This window comes from Hirundo rustica, chromosome 2, assembly GCF_015227805.2.
Source record: "Hirundo rustica isolate bHirRus1 chromosome 2, bHirRus1.pri.v3, whole genome shotgun sequence".
In the NCBI taxonomy this organism is placed as follows: Eukaryota; Metazoa; Chordata; class Aves; order Passeriformes; family Hirundinidae; genus Hirundo; species Hirundo rustica.
The window spans coordinates 40,883,881-40,909,577 of record NC_053451.1 but is presented as its reverse complement, the minus strand read 5'-3'; the positions used below and the strand labels follow the sequence as shown (position 1 = coordinate 40,909,577).

The following is a 25,697-nucleotide window of genomic DNA, read 5'->3' as shown; positions in this document are numbered from 1 at the left end:
CCGATGAGTTTAGCAGTAATGACTGGCTGCTCACAGGGAAGGCAGCGCTGGCATTTTGTGATTATCTAAATGAAAGAAATAAGTGGTGTCAGAGATCCTGCAGTGTGGGAATTCAGTTGAAACCATCATTTGCTTTCCTGCGTGTCTGTAATGAAGGTGCTGCAGCACTGGAGAAGGCACCAAACTGAGGCAAGGCTGAGGTGATGCTCTGAAGAGGTCCGGGGTCCTAAATCGCCCTTTGTGAGCTGCACTGGGTTTGGTGTTACCACTGCTTCACCCAGATGTTCCTGCAGGGAAGGCTGACCTGAACGTGTGCCAGGGAAAGAGCTGCACTTGTTCCTTCTGCCTTCAGGAGAGGAGCTACTTGTGAGAGATTCACAATTAACACCATGATAAACACTCTTGTCTTGATTTTCCCTCTGGATATAAACTATCCAGCAAAGCTAATTAGCTAAAAAGCCACAGTATTAATCTGAGTTTCTCATGCTGATGTGCTTACAAATATCATTACTATGATCATGCATACGTTTGGTTTCCCAGTTCATTTAGGAAATATTTCAAGATACCAGTTAAACAAAAATGAGGAAAAATTATTAAGGCAAGGGTTTGGCAGGGGCAGACTTGGTTCTGTGTTGCTCTGAGGGTAAAAATAATTGTGCTGGTTTGTTTTGTATTGTCTGAATTTCAGGGGGATGGGGAGGGCCGGGAAAAGGGCCCATCTGGAAACAAAATGATGTTACAAATCACAGCTGGAAGCTGGTGACACGCTCCTATGGCTTTCACTGCAGGTTTCTCAGGGAGGGTCTGGGGAGCAGGACATTGTGCAGAATGGCCATGGCAGGCAGTTTGGCCTAATTACAGAAAGGAAACAGCACTTCACAGGACCAACAAAAGCATCCCTCAACCAACAGCAACAGTAGGAAATAGCATACTTAAAGTTACAATTACGATCTTTGGTTTTATATAAGGATATATTTGCATCACAGCTACCCAGTGCAATTTATTTGCACCTAAATGTCTCTGAGGCCTCTCCAATCTACCTGCTTCCTCTACGTGTCCCTGGAGGGTGCCCCAGGGCCCCCCAGTGTGGTTTTTGTCTTTTCTTCTTGTGGATTTTCCCTGCTGAGAGGCATCCTACTTGTTTTGTGGTAATTCAGGACACACAGTTGTCACTGCTTTCACAGTCTCCAGCACTTTGTGCTCAGCCTCGCAGCTCGGGTGCACTGAAACCCTAACCCTTATTACCTTCTTGTCAGGCCTCTGCAAACAGCACGTGCTCTATCCTGGGAACCAATTGTATCATGTATGCCAGTTAATTTATTTGGAGGAACGCTCCATGGATTGGTCAAGTTCAGGTTTCTTATCCCTGTTCTGCCCGGGTTTGGGAATCGTCCTCTGAAAGGTTTCTCACGGGGCTTCCCCGTGTGCAGCTGTCTCACCTGCTTGTGCACTACGCCTGTGTTTCACCAGGGCTGCCGTGAGTGCATGGTCATGTCTGGAACATGGAGACCCCAAATGATCTTGGCTGGAGCTCATCGCTGCCGCTCCGAGCTCCGCTGTGCTGTGATGTGTTGGGCACCTTCCATACCCCACCCTGCCCAAGCCCCCCAAGGGCTGAGCCCCCACTCTCTCAGCACCCACCTGCTGCTGTAGCCAAAGCACAGCATTGCAAACCTTGTTCTGAAAATACCCCAAATCCAGATGTGCTGCATGTTTCCCTTTGCATGTGTTTTTTTTTTTTTTTTTTTTTTTTTCCTAGGAATACAAAAGCGATGACCATCAACAAAAGTAAATCGCTGATGTTTTTCATTCAAATGGGACTCTAATCCCTTCTAAGGGCACCCAAGAGCCATTAACAGCAATTTTAAATGAAATACACCCGTGCTGGGTCTACCTAATCAGTTCCTCAATTATACTGGCAGAAAGATGTATTCCAATTACCAAAGTACTTTCAAGTGAATTAAGACTCCTTTCTGTACCGGCTGTGGAGGTCACTCAATGTTCCCACGAATCCCTGCATGTTTACATTAAAAAAGCACACCGTGATCTTTGGCAAAGGCACTTGCTCTAGGTTAGTTCAGCTCTCGAGCTTGTTGCCATAAATACAATAGAAAAGAAGCCAACCATTGCAAAGGAAGCCAAGAATATATTTCAATACTTTGTTTCCGTATCAGCGATTAATCCAAATGACACAGGAAAAGTTTTACAAACATGAAATAAAATTTCAAAAGATGAAAGTGCAGATTATTGAACATGTTTAATAAGCAGTGTTTGTGTTAGAAATGTTGGTTTTGAAGGAATGCATCATGCCAAACTAATAAGAAAATGTTTCAAGCCAGGACTTGAACTGACTTTGCCACCTGCTCAGTTTACACCTATGCTGTTTCCTTGGATCACTGACGTTTCTCCTCTTCAGGCAGGAGGCTGTGGCCAGCCTGGCTCATCTCAGCACACAGTCTGTACCAAAGCAATTCCACACATGACTTTCTCCAGAGGTGACATTGAAGCCTCATCAATAATAAAGCCAAAAATACTAATTTTTCCAAACACATGAGAATCACACCCTGTAAGGTGCCTTAATGCAACCAAGTAATGAAATGTACCATTTCTGGTAAGCACAGATGCCTCATCCCTTGAGAGTTTTAAATTTGGTGTTAATGTGGTAATTCAACACAATTGTGTTGATTCAACAGCAATTTAAGTCTGTTTACATCTAAATGCTCACTGAAATGTCAAAATATAGCATGTCAGAGAGAACACAGGTTTTTCAGAAATTAAAAAAAGAAAAAAAGTCTTAGTTATTCCTTGATGCCAAGTAAAATGAGACAGTGCAAAAATGAGTGATAAGAACTATTTTAGAGCTTAGTCTAGACCCTTCTTCTAAAGTAGTGTGCATTCACTCCTCCAGATCAGGGGATCGAAAGCCAAGAAACCTTCATCCCCGTGGAAAAGAGCAGAAAACTCTAACAGAAAATATGACCACTTTATTTCAGATTTTTAACATAAAATATAAACGTAATTACTGTAAGTTCAGTAATGAACTGTCATTTTTGGTGAGCTGTGAAAGTGCAGGTATTCTCCATTTCCTCTTGTGCCTACTCACAGTGCAGAGCAGGGCATCTGTGGCAGCTCCTACCACTTCCTACCACATTCACGGCCCCCAGAAGGAGTGGAGAAGAATCCAGCCCCAAGCGCTGGTCCCAAAGGGAGCTGTGGCAGTGCTGGTCCAGGCACAAAGGGCAGCAGGGCAGGGCAGGTGCCTCAGGGCATCTGCCCCCACATCCCCCTTCTTCCCGAAAGCGCCGTGGCACAGGAGTGCTGCAGGGAGTGACGGTGACAGCTTCCATCGCCATTGTTCCGCACTACACATCGGGGGCGGTTCTCTACACCTAAGGTCAGGGCACTGAGCTTCAGCTCAGCTCTAACCCCTTGCTGCAGCCCCTCTACTTCTCAGGCTTTTCCAGCAGAGCTAATACAGCCAGAAGGGGCTTTGCCAGCTCAACTGCCCCCCTTGGTCCTAAGGGGAACCTTGCCTTCTCCCTGGCCCCATCCTGCCCAGGACACCAGGATCTCAGCAAGGTGCAAGACAGTTTGGTGACTTCAGGCCGTAGGTGATGTTTTGATTCCTGAAAGCAGAACCCACATCTCTCAACTCCTCAAGCAGGGAGAGCTGTGAAATACAGGCTTCACCTCAGAGCAGATGTTAGAAAGCATCGGAGAGACTTTCTCCATCCGGTCTGTGCCGCTTGGCCTCTCAATCTCACTTTTACTTACAGCCACGGTACGGATGTTTTATTTCTGTCTGTCTCTGCTGTGCCCTGGGCAGAGCTGTGGGCACAGAGCCCGCACAGGAGGCTGGCAGGGCAGCTGCCCAGCTCAGGCTGGCAGGCAGGAGCCACAGCAGCCTGAGCGTGCCCGGGCCAGGAGCTGGCAGCTGGCTGCCATGGATGCAGGAGCAGTATCCATCTTCCCTGGCCTCCTGCAGCGTTCTGCACTGTCCAAGCCCAAGCACAGTGAACAGGGAAAAGAGTTTGTCAGCTGGCTGGCTTGATCTTGTTTAAGAAACACAGTTTTTTAGTCTGTATCATAACAAAGCCTGATTCTTTCAGGGATATTAAAGTCTCACAAAGTTTCTGGCGAGTTCCTTCACGGAAAAGGCAAGGCAGGCCATCTCACAGCCCCCTCTGCCTGGGGCACAGCTGTAACTCCAGCTCGAGGGCTGTAAACACTGAGGAAAAAATCTTGGGAGAGATGCTGAGGAGGGCCTGCAAGGGAACTTGCAGAGGCCACAGCACTCAGTTGCTTCCCCCACCTGGCAGTGCTGTTGCAATGGAGCCATGGAAGGCCCCTCCCCTGAGAAAGCCCATCCACCCGTGGAATTCCAGAGGCAAAGACCTCATCAGTGAGATTCAGCCACACCAGGATTCCGCTTCTTGCTACCTAACATCCAAAGTTGTCATTTTCTTCCCAAAAGCCACATCTCTGGAGACTTCCACATGATCAGGACAGTGTATAACAGACTACTGCCTGGTATTCACACGGCCATCTACGTAAAGCATCCGCAGGGGTGAAATGTTACTCTAAAATGGAGGTATGGATAGAAGTGGAACCAAAGTGTTATTAACTTGGAAAAAAGAAAAGGCTGAACCAGAGCCCAAATTTAAAACCAATTAAAAAAAACCCCAAGAGTTTGTGTATAAAGGATTTTTATTCTGAAAAACATTTTTTTCAAATTTTTGAAATACAGTGTAAAGTACAACATAGCATTATGTCTGCAAAGTCAGCTTATGCATGTCATGCTAGTTATTTACATGTAGATATATACAGAGTGCAGATAATTATTGAAACCACACTACAAAATAAACAGAGAGTTCAATAAGATAATTTAGTATTTAGTATTTATTAAATAGATATAGTTATTGATGGTATATATTTTCCTATTAAAATACCATATAGCATCTAAAGTAACCCCTAAAAACTCTAATACCTCCAAAACTGCCATAAATATGATTGCAGATTGAAACTATCTGTGTGCCCTGTTCAGCTGTTCTGCCCTTTGCTCCAACAGAAACTCTTGCAGAGATAATGGTCCTATCTTTAGTGCCAGAGCTTTGATGCCAATTCCCAATGAAACACTTGCAGAACGCTCAGATGCAAAACAGCTTTCAGCTGAGGCGTCCAAGGGTTGGAGCACTGTGCTCTACACTTAAAACAAGAATAATCCAATGCCTTATTAAACACTGCCACACAGAGGACAATTAAAGAACCGATATCATCTTCAGTGACTGAATTAGAGGCTGTTTGGATACCAAGCACCTTACTAAAACAAAACAAAGCAAACTCCCGAAGCCCATGCAAAATCCTAAACAAGAGAAGAAGAGGTCTCCCAATGGGTACAGCTAGAGCCTGCCTGACTTTAGCAGGAGCTGCAGCAGCAGCACCATCTTCAGGGCTCTGTGACCAGCCAGAAAGAGACTAAGGTTGCCTATGGCTTTGAGCTCCGGCCACTGAACAATTCGTTCAGGCCTCTCTGCTGAAAGAAAGGAGAATGCCAAGCCAAATCATAGATTATCCCATTAGCAAATATTCTGTCTCTTTTCTGGGGGCTTCTGGCCAGCAAGCCTTCACTATGAATTGCCAAAGGTCTGTCTTTGACTTCACTAGAGCTTTGAGAATTTCAATCAGTGGAGAAGATCCATCCCAGCCTGGAGGATGAGCTCCCCAGCTGGGATTTCTCTTCTTGCTGCTCAATCCAAAATTGCACAACTTTCTGCCTTAGGAAAAGAAATATCAAGAACAATGTGCTTTTTAGTTTCATTATTTATTCTGATGCAATCTTATTAAGCAGAAAACAGGCCAGGGGATAAAAGTTAACAACATCAACAAAAATTCCAATTACTGCCATACAGTGCTTTTTTGTTGTTTTGTTTGTGTAATTACCATTCTGAACTGCGGAATTTTACCACTTTTCCTCTTCTAACATGTCTTTCCTAAAGGCACATTAAATTCAATCTAATTACAGGCAAAGAATAGAGATTAGCACCAGAAAATATATAAAAGGAAAATAAGTTACTATTACTGTCATAGAATAGCGCTGGTCAGCAAATCTGTGCATCTTTTTTTTCCCAGGAATAATTGTACAATGAACATTATAGGGGAGTTAGGGACATAAGTGATAACTATGGTTTAATTTAACAGTTTTGTTATATATAACTCTAAATGCCAAAATATGGCAAGGACATTTTAATACTGAAATCATAGGAATTACACACAAAAATGTAATCTTTATCATCATTAATAAAAAGTGTGAATATAGAATATTAATATACTTTACATATTTATCATACAATATATCAGTCCTTCACACTATTTGATTCATGTTGTGCTGCAACATGTATCACAAGGTTTAACAAAGAAAAAACATGGCTAATTATATGTTGTGGGAACAGATATTTCCACAAGACAAACAACAACAATGTATCATCTACCTAGTTCTACATGTATCATCATCACCTGTTCTACAGTGATATTTGGAACAAACCTGCTGCATCCTTTTAGGAAGGATAATAGTAATTTAAAAAAAAATGTTTAACATTTGCTTGTAGAGTGAGTCTGACTTCTGTAAAGAATAGTAAATCACTACTATGAGCTAATTTAATTCAGATTGCCTAATTGTCTGTTAAGGCATTATCAAAATATTGTATTTTCATTTAAATGTTATATGTATTTTTGATTCTTTGCTATTGTCAGAAAGGATTTTTGGTCAGCCTGAGAGTATCATCATTTGAGAAGCTTTGGTGCTGCCCCCTCCCCCATTTCAGTCTTTGCACCCCTTCTTACTCAACTTTCGGGTTCACTCTACAGCTTCTTGTAGAGCTCAACTCCCTCTTGAAAGGCAGGGAAGAGCTGGGGCACCCACAACCCAGCAGGAGATCATACAGAAAGTGCTACTATGTGCTGCAGAGTGAGAGTACAAGAAAAAACAGAGAGTTCCAAAAATGAAAACCCCTACTCCTGGAGAGCGAGTGGCTAACTGTAGGAAAGAATGGGCATAACCTTTTTCAGATGGAAATGCCATTTTAAAGCTAAATGACTTAAAAATTATTTCTGGCTAGTTCAGAAGGGCCTGTAAAAAAGCTGCAGAGCATTACAGAGGAAAATACAGATTTGTTTTGTGAGCAGCACATGAATGGAATCCGGTTTTTTTTGAAGTTGTCTTCTCCAATCCTAATTTCGGTCTAAGGTGAGATGAATGCATGGGGACAGATGAAACACCTCTCCACCACAGGGATTCCTCCAGGTCTTTCTACAGCCTTTCCCTCAGCACTCGCAGGCTCTACGTGCTTAATCTGTAACTGAATTTGGCAGTTTTACAAATTTTTTAATGAACTTGGCATCTTTGACTTCTCCAGCTTGCACTCAGAACAGCTGCTTTCAAAACACAGTTCTGGAGAACTGTGAGACACATACAGGGGATGTGAAATTACCTAAGCTTAGGGGTTTTTTTCCCACTTATTTTTAAATTAGGCAAGAGCAAAGCAAGTAAGAGCAAACATCTTCTACATTTTCTTTTTCACAATTCCTCGAGAATTTCACAACAATTAAATTGCCCTTAAGAGTTATGAGGAGTCATCAAAGGATGTTCAATACAGGTTTGCTACTGACCCCATGCAAAAGACAGAAGCTGGGATTTTTTCCCCTGATCACTGCATTTTTCTGGCTGTGTGAGACACGCTGGGCTACCAGCCTCTGCTCAAAGTTCTGCTTCCCTTTCTGCCTGCAGCAGCACTTTATCTGGGCAGGTCACCAGAGGAAAACCTTTTGACAGCCTACAGTTTTTTGATTGTGAAATACAGCAAAACCACAACCCAAGACCGTGTTGGTCCTCTCAGGGCAATGAAGTCTCAGGCATAGCTTAGATGAAGAAAACTTGGCTTGCCTTAAAACGAAGAAAGATTCAACTGGCTGAGGAAAGACCTTCAGTTCCTTTCACATCTGCTCTGGGAAAATCAGATGAGCACACACAGATCTGCCTTCACTGCCAGTGCCATCAAGAATGAGCCCTCATCACAATGCACTGGGCACAGTCTGGATTTAAGATGAAGTGAAACATGTTTTGGGATTAATGAAACTGTTTAGGGTGAAGAAAGAACCCAGGTCACTCAATCCCTAATGCATGGGGTCTGTCCTCAACTGCCTGCAGCCAGTCTTCCTCAGACTCCCCCTGTTAAAAGACCATTTTTGGAAGGATGTTCTTCAAGCCTCTTTCTCTGATCATCACTCAGTACTTGAATTAGTGAGGAGAAAGATCTTGCAGGATTCTGCTACCAGCCTGAAATCCAGCACTTGCACTGAAGTATTCATGCACTACATATAAGTGAAGAATGGTCTGAATGTCATGTGCTTCTTTGTGTTGGCAATGAGTCTTATTTTTCAATTTAAACAAAAGGCTGTGGAAAGAAAAACGCAGCAGTAAAAAATTACTGATGCTTTTAGCCCTAACAGCAGTCCTTCCTTAAACTTTCTTGAAGCAGAAATCAACAGATAATTTGTATATTGATTTCTGCTACTGAAGAAAGAACTGAGCCTTGACAGGTCTATGAAACTAAGCATAGTTCTATGAAACAGTGAATTCTTTTGGAAGCACTGATATTGAAGAAATACTAAGATGGAATTAAATGTCTCCATTTTCAATCAGGAATGGTAAGTAGCCAAGCAAGCAGTGCATATTTTCCCTCGAGGTGTACAAGAAAACGGTTTAGATTGAGAAAGCTACTTATGATTTCTGGGGTTTTCTTTGACTTGGTTTCATTTATTTATGTATTTGATTTTTTTTTCCTTTTCAGTCCTACCAGGAGCAAACAATAGGTCTTAACAACGCCTCTGAAAAGTAAAGGATTTTTTATTCTGTGGAAGAAGAGAATCTTTGTCAAATATTTTAGCAGAAGTCAAGAGAAATAACACTAAGTAATTTTATTGCTACATGGAGCTTTTAGCATTCATAGTTTATAAAACTGGCTATTTCACAGGTCATTTGTCTTACTTGCAATGGAAAAAGAATGAGTTACTATTTATCTCAGGTTTCAAAACAAACTGCTGTTTTTCATTGCTCACTTCACATGACTACCAATCAGTCCAGATTCAGCATCTCCTTGTTTTGTACAGATGTTCTGGGACACAAAGAGAGTATCTTCCAGATGATGGTTATCATTGAAATAAAAGTTGTTAGTATCATCTATGCTGATACAGAAAGTAGAAAAGAAATCTATTAAGTATTTGAATGAAACATTCATTAAACATATCACATTCTGAATGAGCAGTCACTGCGCAGGCAGTGTATAAACTCATATTGTCAGTTGTATAAATTCTATACCATACTGTAACTCAATGACTAACAAAAGTTCCAACTTCTGATTTATTATAAAGCCATTTCTTACTTGAAATGATTAGGATCAATTTTAGAATCAAGTTTTCTAAGGGAGAATTCAGATCACAATAGAAGCAGTACTTACATTATGAAAGAGTCCACGATTTTCCATATTAAAAACCATAGATTACGAGAAATGTCATAGAGCGCTTTGCCTCTAAATTTCACATTTCTGTGAGCAACATCCTTGGACCTGAAAGTCTGCAGCTAAATAGCAATTTTTTTATTTTATTTTATTGCTCTAGTGTTCCTTACCCATAAAAGAAGAACAGAACAACCTTTTGCAAACAATGGAAGTTATTTAAACAGAGTACCATCCTCAGCACAGAAACTGTTAACTGTTTCATCACATTCTGTTCCATTGGCAGGGAGCTCTGTAACCTGCAGCTGCAGCATCTGAAGGAAATCTACCACTCAGCTAAGGGGCTGATCCCATATCTGTGTCAGATAAAAATCATAGTGCTTATTATTTGTTACCATGGATACCATGAAGATATTGCTGTCCACTAAAGATTACTAGAGGAAGACAACATAATTCTCAGGAACTAGTCCTGTTTTGCCTTCATAAGTTGCCTTTAACCAGCCTGGTTCCACTGATGGATACACTGCAAAAAAAGACATATACACAACTTTTACCACTGTTAAAAATCCCATGCATGCTACATATATTTATTTAGATGGTGTTTATTCAAGAGCAATTGAAAGATCAGGGCAAAACCTGAGAGCTAAAAAGGGAATTAAGCCCCCATTTTGTGATACAGTTCAGTTTTTTATAGGTTCTTTTTTAATATATAAGTCAACGTAAAACAAATCTTACCATTGGAAAATATTGCCCCCTGTGGGAAAGACAGCTCATGACTATGCTCAGCCTTACAGGAATACATGGCTTTTGCTTGTCTGAAAGAAAAAAAAAATACAGGTTTGAAGTAAATGAGATAGCAAGGAAAAAGGTATAAAGGAAATTAAAACCTGGGAAGTATAGGAATAAGCAGATGTACAAATGCTATTTTACACGGCAGTTCAGAGGAGTAGAATTATAGCATATAATAACTTCAAGCTTACTGGAGTTAACCATCGTTATTGCAGAAAAGAGAATGACATGCCACTTAGATATTTAAACAGGAATATAATTAGGAACTTTTAAAATGAGATTGTCATTCAAATAAGTAGTGAAACAAGCATACTGGTTGAAGCAAGCCACGGACACATTTGGAGACAAATTCAAAAGTGATCATCAAGTCATTAAAGGTCTGAAAACTTGACCTGTGAGAAACAATTGCTAATAGGTCTACAGAGGAAAACAATACTTAGAAAGTAAACATAAGACAAAAAGGAGTTATGATTCTGTCCCAGAGAAAGAGGACAGAAAAAGTCACCTCTTGGGGTCTGGCACTATGATTCTGCAAAGTACAAAATGAGGGTTTGAGCAAGAAGATGGAAATTGGGAGTTCTCTTGAGATTACTGCACTTCACCTTGACTTTAACTTACCCACTCAGAACAGTTTTACATGAGCCACCAAGTTTTCTCAATTTCTTTAAACCCACAGTACACTAAGTGAAGATGACTTGTTGACTATTTCACCTTTGTGTGATATGATGGGGAATTGCCAGCTGAGGTTTCCTTCTAGCCAGGATTTATCTCAATGACCTGTGTCATTGAGACCTGTGGCAAAGTTTAAAATTTTCTGCATACTTTTTGACAGAGTGTATATGCAAGTGGCATGTAATCATGTCTTTCTCCCAAAATAGTGAGATAAAAGAGCTGCATGATAGATTAATTAACAGCGCCACATCATAAGCATTATCATCATTCATTTGAACCTTTAAAAGGGTATGAAAGTGGATGCACATATTCTGAAGTTTTGAAGTGAGAGCTTTCTAGAGATGATTTCTCCCTCTGAATAATAAGCTTTGCTGTTGTTTCTCTGACTTATGACTGGTCTAAACGGCATGTTTTGCCTATCTTAAGAGAACTGATGACTCCTCAAGGGTTACATTCTCAGGAGGAGATTTTTCAGAGGAGACCAGGAATTTTGAGTTGTATGATATCCAAGGGGCAGTTTATTTCAGGGCCCTGGAAACATTTCTGATTTTTAGTACTGTCATCCTGGTTACAGGATGAGAACTGGATCCCTGTTTGTTCCCTTTGCTTAAATGTTAGCTTGCTCTCTGGCCGGTGCAGGCTGCTCTGAGTAGAGTTTTTCCAAAAGAACTCCTTGGTGCCTTCTGTTGTGAAGACTTTGCCATCTACACTTGACAAGACAGGTGTCTTGATTCATTACTCTGTATAATCTGTACAAATTTATACATAATAATCTACATAATGTACATACAGAGGGAGCTTAGATAACTTTACTGATGGTCACACATAAACTAAAATTGTTTAATCTCATTTCTTCTCAGTCTACAGAGAGCACTAGAGATGTTCTAATTATCCTGACCCAAATCAGTCACACTGTGACAAAACAGCCTGTTGGGATTGACCCTGTCACGACTCCTTCTTATGCAAGTCCAATACATCTGTGTGGCATAATAATGGATTTTACACATATAAAACAGTAGCATAGTTGTAATTAACACATAGTAGTAGGTAGTGAATTTACTAAAGAAGAGGGATTATTTCAATTCTGAATAATTTGACTATCATGCCACGTGCCCACGTTGATAATGGGACACCTGAGTAATACTGTGACAAAAGACATTTAAGGCAATATTTAAACGTGAGGCGGAATTTCTTACGTCATTCTTGAAGTATGACATGTTGTTTTTATTGCCCTTACAAAAAGTTAAAAAATTAATGCAATTTTCTCCTCTTTTCTCTAATGTCTAATACGCTATTCTGTTTTCAACCTCCAGTTTTATCTGATCCAAGTATGTTTACCTCAGAAATAAAAAAACACAAGAAAACAGACTCTGTCTTAGAATTATACAGTCACAGAATTTCTAAGGCTGGAAAAGACCTCTAAAATCATCTCCTGTGTAAGGAGAAAGGTTCTCAGCACTTGACATTTACACAGATAGAGGACACAAGAAGTCAGTTTCTCCAAATCTAATGAACGATAGCATTCTTTGCACTACCTTGCTCCTGAGGCAGAGCAATTACACCCCAAAGTTATCTACAAACCATCTGTGATAGTATAATGAGTGACAGATTTAAGAATATTTACTCATAACTCTGGAGCAATTTTAAAGCACCTGGTTATTGCCTCCACACTTGATTTGATTATTTAGGTTCTCATATTTGTTATTACTCACTTCAACCCTATCCATCTGGAGGCACTGCTCATGAAATAAACTTGCAGGTTCTTGGGCATTTTGTTTGTGGTTACAAAAATGGACATTCCTACTGATGGTGTTAATGCTGTTCTCCCTAGAAACAAGGCTGTCAAAAAGCACTTGATAACATCACCATCATCTATTACAGTTCTTTTAAGATGATGCTAATAACCTGAGAGGAGTGTGATTCATGTTGTTTAGGGTAGAGGGAAAAAAAAAAACAACTTAAGAAAATGTTACCCTCATTTCCTAGAAGTTCCTTTCCACAACCTTGCTGGGAATATTCCAGATGAGAAAAATTAATTTTCCATTTCCTTACTTCCTAATATAGTTGTTTTGAGCCCATAATGATGGATACATTAACAGTCAAATGATCAGTACTCATCAGATCACAAATTCTTTTGCTTGACTACACACCGTCAACAATACCTGAGGCTCTAATAATAATAGTAATAATAACTACTTTGAATGATAAACAAGCTTTAAAACTATGCTCCTGCCCTAACGACTTTTCAGTCTAGCAAATTCAAAGCCAGAAGAGGAATGAATGAGGAAAAACATATGAATCTCTGTGAGATGACTCACCAGTTAATATTATCCTACATGAAAAAGAAAGGTTTATAGAGCCCTGGAGACGGCAGACTCAAAACCAAGCCTGAGTAAAAGACACTGAGCAAGGCATTCCAGGTGTTTTAGGAAATGCAAAACACAGCATGAAAATAAAAACAGAAGAATGACTGGAAAAGAATATTTAATCATATGGTTGGGAAGGGAGCATAGTTCTAGAGGGCTTCAAAATATCTGTCTGCTCCTATTGAAATCCCAGCCTGGCACCTAGAGATCCTGCTGAAAGGTTGAGCCTTTTGCTGTCACCTACTCCTTGCCATTTTTCTAATGAATATTCTTCTAATGCAGTTTCTCACTTCAGGAGAATTGGCCTTCTGTGTACCTCTACATGAAAGTCAAGAATATGTAGAGTGAGGGATTATGTGTTGGTGCATTTCTGTTCAGAAGCTGAAATAAACACATCTCTGGCCTGACTGACTTATGTTACTGCAGTATTTGTGAAAATAGCAAAAAAAATCTTTCAGCTCTTTCAAGTGCAGTGATGCTAGACTAGCAACAGGGACTGGTTTCAGTACACAGTAGATTAAAACCACAGTGAGGAAGACTGATGAATAATAAACTTCAAATCAGGAATTAGGAAAACAAGTCAAAGTAACTCTGTAATTGAAAAAAGAGAGCACAGGCTAGAGAGGGCATAAAATTTTGGTCTTCCCTGTCCAATCCTAACACATGTACTGTGGTTTCTTGTCTTTCTGACTAGAAAAACCCTTTCATTTTACAGGAGCATATAGTCTTGTACACAAGGAGAGAAAAGAGTCAAATGCATTGAAAAAGAGGAGACACACACACACTCATTATAGCCCCATTGCATCATACAAAGTCAGCAAGCAGGACTGCAAACACTGCATGGAAGAAGGAACTAAGTAGGACCAGACCACTTGTAAAGTATCAAGTGCAGAATCACCTGCTGGAGTACAGAAAACAATGTGAGACTGTAAAGCCATACAGGTACTTTTGATCTGCCATCTGTACAAAAGACCACAACAGACAACAGGTGCTTCGAGCAGGGATGAAGTTACTTATATTCTATAATGCACAGGTAAGCAGCATTTATCTTAGCAGGGTAAATTACCCATGAACAGAGTCCAATGCTCTCTTAAGTATTTCCAGGCAGCTTAAAAATAGTTTCTCTGCCTTATACTCGCCCCTGCATTGGTTAGCAGAGTTATCAAAACAGGAGGCCTTTCTACTGCATGATCAAGTTCTAATTACCATGACTTCTACATACTTCAGAGACAAAAAATAAAAGAAAAAAAAAAGGCTACTCTATAGTTTTAAATCAGTCTTCATGGTTCATAAAATGCAGTTAAATAACAACTGCTCTGAATTGCAAAATCGTACTCAGACTTAAGCGGCACAATAAGAACACCTGAGCTGCTTCTGATTTCCTCCTCATTCTGCCTGCTAACCTCTCATTTTCCATTCTCCCTGCTCCTGTTGCTCTTCTGCCTTCTTATGAAGGCTGAAGTCGAGGAGCTATTCAGCCTTTCAGTGTTGTCGGCTTTGTTATCTGCTCTCCACATCCATTACCAAACTGCTACTTTTTCCTTTGTCAGATTTTTGCTTCTTACATGCTTTTTATATACAGATACAGGTGGCACAGGCTCTGAAGGAACAACAGGCGAGAGTTTGAAAGAAGGAAGTAATACAAAATAAGAAAAAGAACAGCGCTGAAGATGAAATGATGCAGGACTGGTGAAGCAGTCCTTGCTTTCAACTTAGGGCACTGGCTTAAGAACATTCCAGACCCTTCATCTATACTTTTCTTCCTTAAATTATTGTCCTGATCTTTTCACACCCCTTTCCTCCCCTGCCACTCTCCTTTTTGCTCATCTTACAGTTCATGTACTACACAAAACAAGAAGAGCCGTGATTCCTAAGAGCTGCTTCTCTCACAAAATCAGTAGGCCTTTGCAGCAGAGCTTTTTCTTTCCCTCTCCTGCTAGACCTGCCAGAGAGGACAGCCACATTCCACATTCCATGGTCACACATTTCAGCATGTTGTCATTTTCCTTTACATCTGTGCTACTTTAGGCTACTACTTCTGGATTCAGGAATTGACATCTTTTTTTCATTGCTCAACAGTTCCGGTAAGTTGTGGATTTATCAGTGAGTAAAGCAGTGATCTGCTCTAAATCTGTGTTCTGTCTCAATGAATTTGAAAAGTTGGGACAGTGACAAGAGAGACAGATGTTTTCCTATATCTATTTACTTATCTGCTTTGTCTATTAATTTTAAGGGGAGTAGTACTTTACAGAAGATACTGCTTCCCAGACAAACACTTACTAGAACATTCTAAATTCATTTAATATAAAAATGAATCAAATCCATGAAATAAATGAAAACAATTGTGAAGAAAATGTCAGTATTTCCTGCTGCACATTATCAAGAAGAAAGGTCAGCAGCTTCTCCAGACAGACACTGGAGGCATGGAAGCTGTGATGGTAAAGACAGAAATCCTGATCAAGTTAATCTTGAACTTTCTAAAGTACATGTTATTCCAGACCTGCCTATATGAGCAAATTACCATAAACCAGCAGGTTTGCTACTCTGCTGAAGCCATTCCATACAAACAGCTGAATGGAGAAAAGTGCAACACTCTCATCTAACTACTAGTAATTTCCTCTTGTATCTGTGTCCTTAAGCAGAGAGCTGACCTGAGCCTCTCCCAGTATTCCCCTAGGTGAGAGAATAACCAGACTGGCTGTTGTTCTCTATGAAATTCAGCTTTCTGTTGAAGAAAGGATGAGCTTAATAAACGACAAAAAAATTCACATGCCACATGACATTGCCCAAAAGACACAGAACAAAGCTCCAACATTCCTCTTTCAATCTCTGAAGCCAGCAAAACAGAAAGGATTTTACAGAATGTTAAACAGTTTGTAGCACTTACCGTCCTGAAGAAACTTGTTTAAGTGAACCAGCACTTTCGAACAACTGCGCTCTTGCAGCCACTCTGAAAATAAACGCACCACCTTGCTTTATACCACACACACACGTTTCACTTTTAATCATCTAAAGACACGGACACATTTTAGTTTTATTTTTATTTAATTATTCACTTACATCCCCATTCACCAGACGTTTTAAGGCCGTAACCTAACTGGGGCCATGGACTTCTGCATGCTCCACTGAGTTACCAATGGAAACCTCAACATCTTGTGTTTAAAACTATATTCATGGATGGCCAATAGGTATACTGGAAATGCTTTTACTGAAAGTCTGTCACTGTCATGCTGGAACCCTTAGCTGTGCACAATTTTGTTTAAGACACAAGGGTCTGTGAAATGACTACAGTGATCCCTTCCAGATTACAAAGTGGAGAGGCTGAATGATATCCTGCAGTATTTGAAGAACTTCTTGATGCTCTGAAGACCTGGAAATCACTTGTTCATGGGGACAGAGATATTTTGGGTCAAAGTCAGATCAGGAGAGATCTTCTGACTTTTCAGTCTTCTGAAAGCACTGAGAAACATTATAAACCCAAATCTCAACAGGCTAAATCCCAATCTCTGTTGCTTACTACCCTCCTTTCAGCATTAAAGAAAGAAAACTAAACCAAAACCAAATGAAACTCCAGCTGCTGGGAATCAACTATTTATGATGCAGCAACTGAAGATTCTTCAGAGCTGAAGGTTGGTTTCTTTTTCCCTCCTCCAATATTGAACTTTCAAAAATAAAATCTGATCTTTCTGAGATAAAAGCATAGACAGTAAATAGCACTTCTGCTCCTTGAAACATTAAATTCCAGAAGAACCAAAGACAATAATACTAGTAATTTTTCTAGGAAACATTTCTACCTTGTCTCCAGTTTAATAAAGTCAATGGTAGTCCTTCAACTCACTTAAACAGACTTCATGCCATCTCCTTTGTTTACAATTATAACAAAACTAGTTCAACAATTAACAAATACAGAAATATTAATATCAAGTATTCATGCATGCTTTTTAAATTACTTATGTACATCTCTGGAATCAATTTATTATAGACAATCCTGTAACAACACAAATCTCTAAAGGGCCTTATTGACTTACACGGATCCAGGTCTTTGATAGCCATTACTTGATGCAGTATCTAATCTTAATCTCCTGCACATTTTGGGAGGCAAATCAGGGTTTGGTGGAGCCTTTAGTGTATCTTTGGTATCTGTTGAAAATAAGCTCTGTATAGATCCACTGCAGCTTTTGTTACCTAAAGAAAACACCAAATTATAGGGAACATTAAAGCTGATTTGAAGTTGTTTCACAACACGTATAACTGCAAAGCAAAGGTTATGCTGTTGTTGATTTTTTTTTAGGAGTCAAAACAGGTAGAGAAATTACTTACTAAGAGTGAGAAGAAACAGACTTTCAGGCAAAAAGCCAGAAAGAAAAGAATCAACAGAAAAAATGAGTAAATGATGTTAAAATTGAGAAGGCTAAAAAATTACATTGCAATTACATGGCTAGATAGTATAATCACTAAAAACAGATAATGAAAGCATTCATAAAGTAGCACTTTGCACAAAATTGAAAAAAAATCACAGGGAAATGGTTCTTAGGAAGTCAACTGATCAAAGCAGTGTTAAATCAAACCACAATAATTTGTAAGAATTAACATTTTGATATCCACAAAACCTTTATGCAGTTAAAAAAACCACTTAGGACTAAATGACCATGATTTGCCTTAATCAATTGCCACTGTAACTTGATAAAGCAAATCTATATGTGTACAGACTGTATAGCACACAAAAGAAGTCCCTTTAATGAATATAAACCATGCCCATTTGTGTCTTTTCAGGTGACGTATCAGTGGATTGCTGCTTTGTTTCCATGGACGCTCTCCAAGACAAAAACTGCATCTGCTTCTCTCCTTATGCCAAAGGCCAACCAATGTTTAATAATGCTTTAAAAGCTGTCATAACACAGATACCAAACTACAATCACAATACTTCTATTACTAGTATTTCTAATCTATAGTAGTATTCTGTGTCATAAATTATAGATGAATCGTAGGAGGATAGAGAGTGATCTAAATTTGAGAAACATCTTTTAAGCTGTGTGAACTGTGCAGGTTATAAGCAATGGAAATATATCAGAAGGCGTTTGAAAACGGAAACTACATACCACAGAAATTAAAAACAAGCAAACAAAGGAACAAGACTAATAAGTATCATTAGCTTTGAATTCAGCTCTTGTTTTCTGATTCGTAAGTTAACACTGATGTGATAAAAGACTTTGGAAATTACCTTCAGCTGAAGGAATTGATCTAAGGGAAGATGCTGAAGACCTTTTCAGCCCAGACAGACTGTAGGAACTCTTTTTGGTCAGGTCTGTCGGTGGAGAGGCATTTTCTGGTCCAGTGACGGAAGCTACACTTTGGCAGTCAGATTCCACATCTGTTTTGGTTGCATCCTCCTTTGATGAGGATTCTGGACTTGTAGTCCACAGGCCTGAACTTTTCTGGCCATTAGAAGAAGCGGGAGAGGCAATCCATGGAATCCCTCCCGATTTCTCCCTTGGCTGTGAGGGCGTGCACTTGGTGGTGCTGTTCTGCTCCGAGGAGTGAGAAGACAGAGATTCGATGCTGCCCATGGGAGTGCTGTCAGGGCTACTGCTGTACGAGTCACCTAGAGAGGAGGCAGGGGAAGGGAGAGAGAGGGTGAAAAAATAATCTGCATTTTCTAATCATGCGCATTTCTTTTATGCCACTTTTAGCTCTTTTGTACCTTACTTGTTAACAAATTTATTAATTTTTCTGTAATTTTTTATCTTTCCCTACCATATGAAACCTGTATCTCTTTTCTCACACCATACAGATCTCTTTTATTTCCTGCAATATAGTTGTATCCGTGCTTCACTTAAATGATAACTTAAAACCATTCAGCGCTCTGAACATGTTATTGCCAGAAGCCTTGGCTCCCTCTTGCCTGTCTCCTGCCACACCTAGAGCTATTTGGTAAGAAGAGTACCTCTGCTTCTACCTCAGCACTTCAGGGCACAAGTGAGATACTAACTGGAACTTGTTTACACAAGTGCTGAGTTTCAGCTAATAATCAAAACACAAGTGGACAGCTGTAGGATCAGACCTTGTGGCAATCAAACTGCCACCAAATGTAGCATCATAGAAGTCCTACAATCATTTAGGTTGGAAAAGACCTCCAAGATCATTGATTCCAACCTTTGACCAAACAACACCACGTCAACTAAATCATGGCATTAAGAGCCACGCCATGTCTTGTACACTTCCAGGGATGGAGACTCCACCACTATCCTGGTAAGTCTGTTCCAATGCTTGACAAGCCTTTCAGTAAAGAAATTCTTCCTGATGTCAAGCCTGAATCTCCCCTGGGACAGCTTGAAGAAGCTTGAGCTTGCATTTACTCTGCATTTGTCCCTTTTTTATAGTGGTATTCATCTACTGCAATTACACAGTGAAAAACACCTGACACTTGCCCAGTTTGTCCTCTGGTGAGTGTAACAGACTATTCCTTTGTAACTTCTTACTTGGGACCCCATGCCATTCACTCTGGCAATCTGTGTGCAGGGAGCTGTTGTTACATAGCATTTAAACTCTCCCTGGCAGGAAACAAGTAACATAGGTGTATGGAAAATGCAGCAGCTGTGCAAGAATATACTGAGGATAGATTTCTTAACATTACAGGTTTCAGAATTAGTATAGCTCCTCAAGAACAGATACACTTTAACTGTGGATTAACTCACTGAACCAGTCTCATATAAATCTTTTTGAGGAACCAAGGGACACAGAAATCCTTTAGGAAGTGTGTTGCAGTAGTGGAATTGTTAATGACTTAAGCTTTTAAAAAAATTAGCACTCCTTACTGGTACAGCCAATAAGCAAAAAAAGTGGTAACCCAAATGGATGAGAATGAATGAAATGAAATTTTTAAATTACATTTATATGAAAAAAAGTAAGCATTCTAAAGCAGCAATCAATTATAGATGTAACTCCCTGCTGTTAAACAGTAAGCCACATGATAAGTATACATATATTCTAATATTCTCCTAGGAATATTAAGGTTTGTTTCCATTCCAGAAAACTTAAGAAGTTTCAGTGGTTTTGGCAGCTGAAGCAGTATCTGACATTGAAGCAATGACCACAGTTTCATGCATGTGAAAAAAGCCAAGTGATGGTTACGATCTCCTGTCCTTGACTGAATTACATTTGTTAAAGGAGGAGAGAAAAGATTGCATTTACTGTTTCCCAACCTTACTAATCATCTTGTAAGCAAATGAGATGAACATTATATAACTTTTGAGTTTCAAAGTAGACTGAATTTAGATTAGAATATAAAGCGTACTGTATGCAATGCAAGACTTGCCTATAACCAAACATCCTTCTTCATCTGAGAAGTGAGGAATGCAGTCAGTCAGCAGTGATGCCATGACTCATAGAGGTTAAAAAGCTGATGCTTATCAGCACTGGAATACAGTATCTATTGGATATTATTCAGGTGAAGTAAAAAGATGACATAAGAAGCAAGTCAACCAGTATGCAATAACAAACTTACTGTCAGGATCTGCTAGACATGGTGTGTATCTTCCTTTGGGTTTACGTGAACCTGTGGAGAGACAAATTGCTCTTGTTCTTCTTGAGCTCGAGCGGGACTGAGGCTGGGGAAGAGGAATATTGGGGTCTGGTGCAGTGTGAAATATCTGCATGATTAAAAAAAGGGGAAAATGACATTAAAACGATAGATGTATTCTTACACTTTCATTACCATTCCATTTGTTTTCCTCCCTACGGTGCTTGAAATTAACACTATCATAGTCTCATACACTGCAAAAGAGTAAAGTCACAGAATATAAGCTTAGCTTTGGTCTCATAACTCAAGAACCGCAACACTGAGCTGTACTTAATAGAAGTATTAATTTGTTGAAATAGATTTATTTTCTAGTTCTTGTTAAGAAGGGCTTAACAGTTGAAACTGTAGAACAAAATAGGTTCCTACTAATGACTCTTCCCCAAGAAGTAATATATTTTTTTAAACATTATGACAAGGTTGATTTTTTTTCCGTGTTCCAGAGATCACTGAAAATGTCACAGTCATAACTTGTTACAATCAAATTTTGATTACAGAAAGCTTTATTCGACCAAACAAGTTCAATTTTAATAAGGAACAACTTTAGGGTTAAGGCATCTCCTGGCTTTTATCTTTTACATACCACTGCTACCACTGGTCGATTTTGCACTTCATTGCTGCAGACAAAACTCAGTTTTTTACCATGCTATGCCAGAAGGCATTTCTGAAAGAATTTCCGTGCCCTCTAGCTATAGGGCATTCCCAAAAGATGAAGTGAGCCATGAAAAGACATCTTTGTGTCATTCATAGAAGTGGAAGAAAGCATATGTACTTCCACAGTAGGAAACACTTTGGTGGACATCTTGAGAACTTCTTGGAGTATAATAAAACTGTATTAAGCACTAATGAGTTAGCACATCAACATAAAAACATGTCTGTAGACAGAGAAATAGAGCAAAGGTGACTCTGGTTGCGCAGTCATAGTTTTTGTGTTGAATGAGCCCTGATTTTCTGGAGGAGAAATTCAGTGCTGAAAGAATGCAATATACATGTTTTGCAATCAGAGCCAAGGAGGCTATCAGGATCACAGCCATTCTGGGGAGTCCCTATGAAACATAAATGACGATACCAAGCTGTACTGTCAGCACCTACTGATCAACCAGTGCAGAGGATCCTGGTATTGACTGGGAACCGCCCCTTAGCTGAGTAATGTGTAAAGAAAGAAACTCAGAGCTTTTTCACTTTGTTTTGTCAGTCATCAGAGGAGATGACATAGCTCAACTAAGATCCCCAGAATAAAATTGCTTTTGACTACTAAGTAAAGGAGGTCTTGAATGTTTGGCAGAATTCTGAGATCAAATAGTTTAAAATTAAAAAATGTGGGTAGGCCTTTAAGTGAAGCTGATATCAGCAACGGTAGTGACTGAAAGAAAGTGTTTAGGATTTCCTGCTCAAGTCCTTCTCAACTCTTAGTGACTAATCTCCACTATGCAGCTAACATCTCCCCTAAGGACAGCAATGGTCAGAAACACTCTGACCTGATGCACTCAAAGGAGAATCAGTGCATTCATCCGAGAACCTTCATACAACGGTAGCAAGAAAGAGCTGGAAAAGCCAGGAGCGAAGCTATGACCTTCTCTTTCTGTTTCTAGATTCAGGAAGCAATCTTCAGAAAGCAAGTCAAGATTCAAAGCCAAGCCTTCAAAGCAAGGGAGATTACGTCTTGGATCTGTACCTTGCACAGCCATGAAAGACTTGCTAGGAATACAGGTCCATAACAAGGAGTGTGAAGAAGCTATGATTTCTATTAATGTTCTTCTACAAATTTTGGACTCTTTATTCTTAAGGACTTAATCATGGTAAGGAAAATGAGATATTAGTTCCACTTCATAACAAAACAGACAGTTTCATTCTACCTTTTCATAATGCTCTATCAGAATTTCAACGACGATATTCTGAAACTTAATGTTCATCATAGCAGCCACGGTTTCTTCTTGTGCTCTCATCAGAGTTGGTCCAAAGATAACACCGAGGTTGGACACAGTCATCAGATTTTGCTGACTGTGCAATGATACCCTTTAAATGAACACAAATAATATGTGATTTAATTGCTGCGCTAAACTACAACAGGCAAAAACTTGCTAAGACTACTACTTTTACCAGATCCCAAATTCAAACCTCTCTTTAAAATATTTTTAAAACTTCCACTTAATACTATGATCAAAATACAATGTAGCACAAGTACTATATTTCCATTAACGCTCCTATTGTGCAATAACTTAATGGATAATGTGTATGTCTTCCAAGAGTATTTCAGTTCCTGATATACCTGACAGGGAAAGGCAACTGTATTTGGAGCTCTACACAGAGAGATTCAGAACACCTAAAGTTTAGAAGTCTTAGGGCAAGCACTATCTGTCTTCAATGATTACAGGTCCTTACATACTTTCGACTGGATTGATTGAAAATGCTGTGTGGTAACAGAGATCAACTATATACCTAAGTTTTCATGTAAAGGAATGAAGCTTAGTTACTGGAAACACTTAATTTGCAATATGACCTCTTCATCAATCTGATGAAAACATGGGATCAATGGATTCACTGAAATTATCGTTTCTGTGTGATAGATAACATTAGATGACCATAATGACATCTGGCCTTAAAATACATCAATATACTTCTGTATATTCTCTTATCACATACGTTATCTTTTCTGCCTCTTTTTTTTTTTTTTTTTTAATGTAAAATTTAAAAGCTTAGTTTTCCCAATAATTTATCAGATAGTTAAATCTCAATCAGTAATACTCAATGCCCCATTCTCTCCTTACTACTAAGATTTGCCAAATAAAAACTGTGTCATCATAGATCCTTTGAAACAACTGCCAGTGATTCCCTGGTCACAGCTGTCCTATTGCCTCATGTCTCAGGAATTTATGCCAAGTCAGGATTTTAAAATCATCTTAATGCCTAATTTTATTGAATCTGTTGCCAAATGGAACTTATTTCTGAGGCACTGGTTCACATTTTCCTCTTCCTTCTCAATGCCATCTGCTACTATGGTCAAGCTGAGAATTTTTAACCATTTCCTACACAATTAACTCTTGCAACTTTTAAAATTAAGAAACAGTAAAATCTATGAAACATTCCCCTCATATTTGGGACAGGAAGATTTTAGTACTCTATTTACATCAAGAAGCAGGAGAAATATGGGAAAGGGTTTTGTATAGGAGGCAGCATGATTATAAACTGCAGGAAAACAAATGCCTACCTTCTTACACTTTTCTTACACTGTTTCAGTAAGTTCTCTCAAAACTTTCCAAAATGTTACCTCAGACAGACACACTGGCAGAGATCATCATTTGGAAGCCATACTACAAAAATGACTCCATTGTCAAAGCACATTTTTAAATTAATCTTTCTCTGAAACAGATCTTATGTTCATCTTAGATGACTAAGGGTCTTTTGGGAAGTCCACCAGTATTTTAATGAAACTGGAATGTTGAATAACTCAGCTTTAGATTTGCTATAAAAAAACTTAAAATCCCCCCTCCCTTTGCAATGTTACTCTGCTGTGTGCTGCACAGTAACCATAGAGGTCTGTTACACCAACATTATAATCTTATAGCATAAGAGAGAAGGTAGCGCTTGTCTGGTGTTTGGGTTTCCTTGGTTACAAATTTGGGAGCTTGGTTGATAAAAGAAATGGGAATTCAATAACACTGTAGCCAGAAAGGACTTTCTGCAATGCATTTCAAAGGACTGATTTCTTGCAAAAGAGAAAGAAGCCAGGGCTGTAAATGGATCATTTTCACAGCCACTTTCCCCTGACCTACTGCTACTGCAGCTGAGCTACAGCACAGACACAAGCTGAGGTAATCATGCATTTCAGGTAGCTGTAGGACATTGAGATGCCATTGCTTTCTCCTCAGAATCTCTTCATTTGATGTAACACCAGCAAGTTGTGATACTGCCAGACTGCAGACCCCTACCTACCTCGCATAGAAAAGCATTGTGTTGTTAAATCAGATGCTATAAATCATACCAAAGAGCGATTCATTCTTTAGAGTGGGCATAATTTGGCTAGGTATGTTTAAAAACAAAAAAGATGAGTTACCCATGTGAAAGTAACACCCAACTTGCCATGTTTGCCTACCTACTGACTATGTATCCATGCAGTATCACCTCTCTCCAGGGTGCTTTTCAGGATTTGCCAGTTTTGTTTGTTTGTTTCTAGTATGATTTACATCCCATACCATCTAAGCCTATTTAAATTTGCACAGTAACACAAAAGTCAAGCTAGGCAAAGACGTAAAGACCTTGTGACTTAAACCAAGAAAAAAATAACATTATCCTTATTTTATGACCCAGAGCTACAGCATTTTCACATTCCTGTAAAAGCCTTTATAAAGGAACTGAACAGCTAAAAGAAATATAGGGAAGGAAATACGCACTTTGAAATTGGATTTTCAACAAAAGAATGACGAAAACAGGAGGTTGGACTTTTTTTCCCCCAAGTTTTCTAATTTTCATAAAATTAGGCACTTTACCTGCCATTTATTTGTTCCTTGAAAAATCTCCACACAGTGGTAGGAAAAAAGATGAGGGAGGAATATGGCTAATACACTCAAGAGACTAATTTTAAATTCAGTCTCATTAGAATAGCTAGCATAAACAACAGCTGGCAAATTATATGGAAATTAGAAGGGGTGAATTGAATGTTGAAAAGAAAAGTACTGAAGGCATTCAGTGTAAAACAAATTACATCAATATGAAGTGAGAATCACGACAAAGATGAGAAAAGCAGGAGTTAAAGAGAACAATTAAAGAAGAGTATGCTTTTCTCTG

The 25,697-nt window shown here is 39.3% G+C and overlaps 1 protein-coding gene across 1 annotated transcript in view; it reads right to left on the bottom strand.

Annotated features, from left to right (window-relative positions):
* Window positions 1–4,846: 4,846 nt before the first annotated feature.
* The window catches only part of ARHGAP42 (Rho GTPase activating protein 42), a 145,920-nt gene continuing 125,069 nt past the window's right edge, over window positions 4,847–25,697 (bottom strand). Inside the window, exons 18-24 of the mRNA XM_040056346.2 lie at window positions 22,769–22,928; window positions 20,841–20,985; window positions 18,558–18,938; window positions 17,365–17,521; window positions 16,224–16,286; window positions 10,245–10,324; window positions 4,847–10,032 (exon numbers count right to left, since the gene is read on the bottom strand). Coding sequence (XP_039912280.1) covers window positions 9,944–10,032; window positions 10,245–10,324; window positions 16,224–16,286; window positions 17,365–17,521; window positions 18,558–18,938; window positions 20,841–20,985; window positions 22,769–22,928 — 1,075 coding nt within the window. The 3' untranslated portion in view covers window positions 4,847–9,943. The remainder of the gene's footprint in view (window positions 10,033–10,244; window positions 10,325–16,223; window positions 16,287–17,364; window positions 17,522–18,557; window positions 18,939–20,840; window positions 20,986–22,768; window positions 22,929–25,697) is intronic.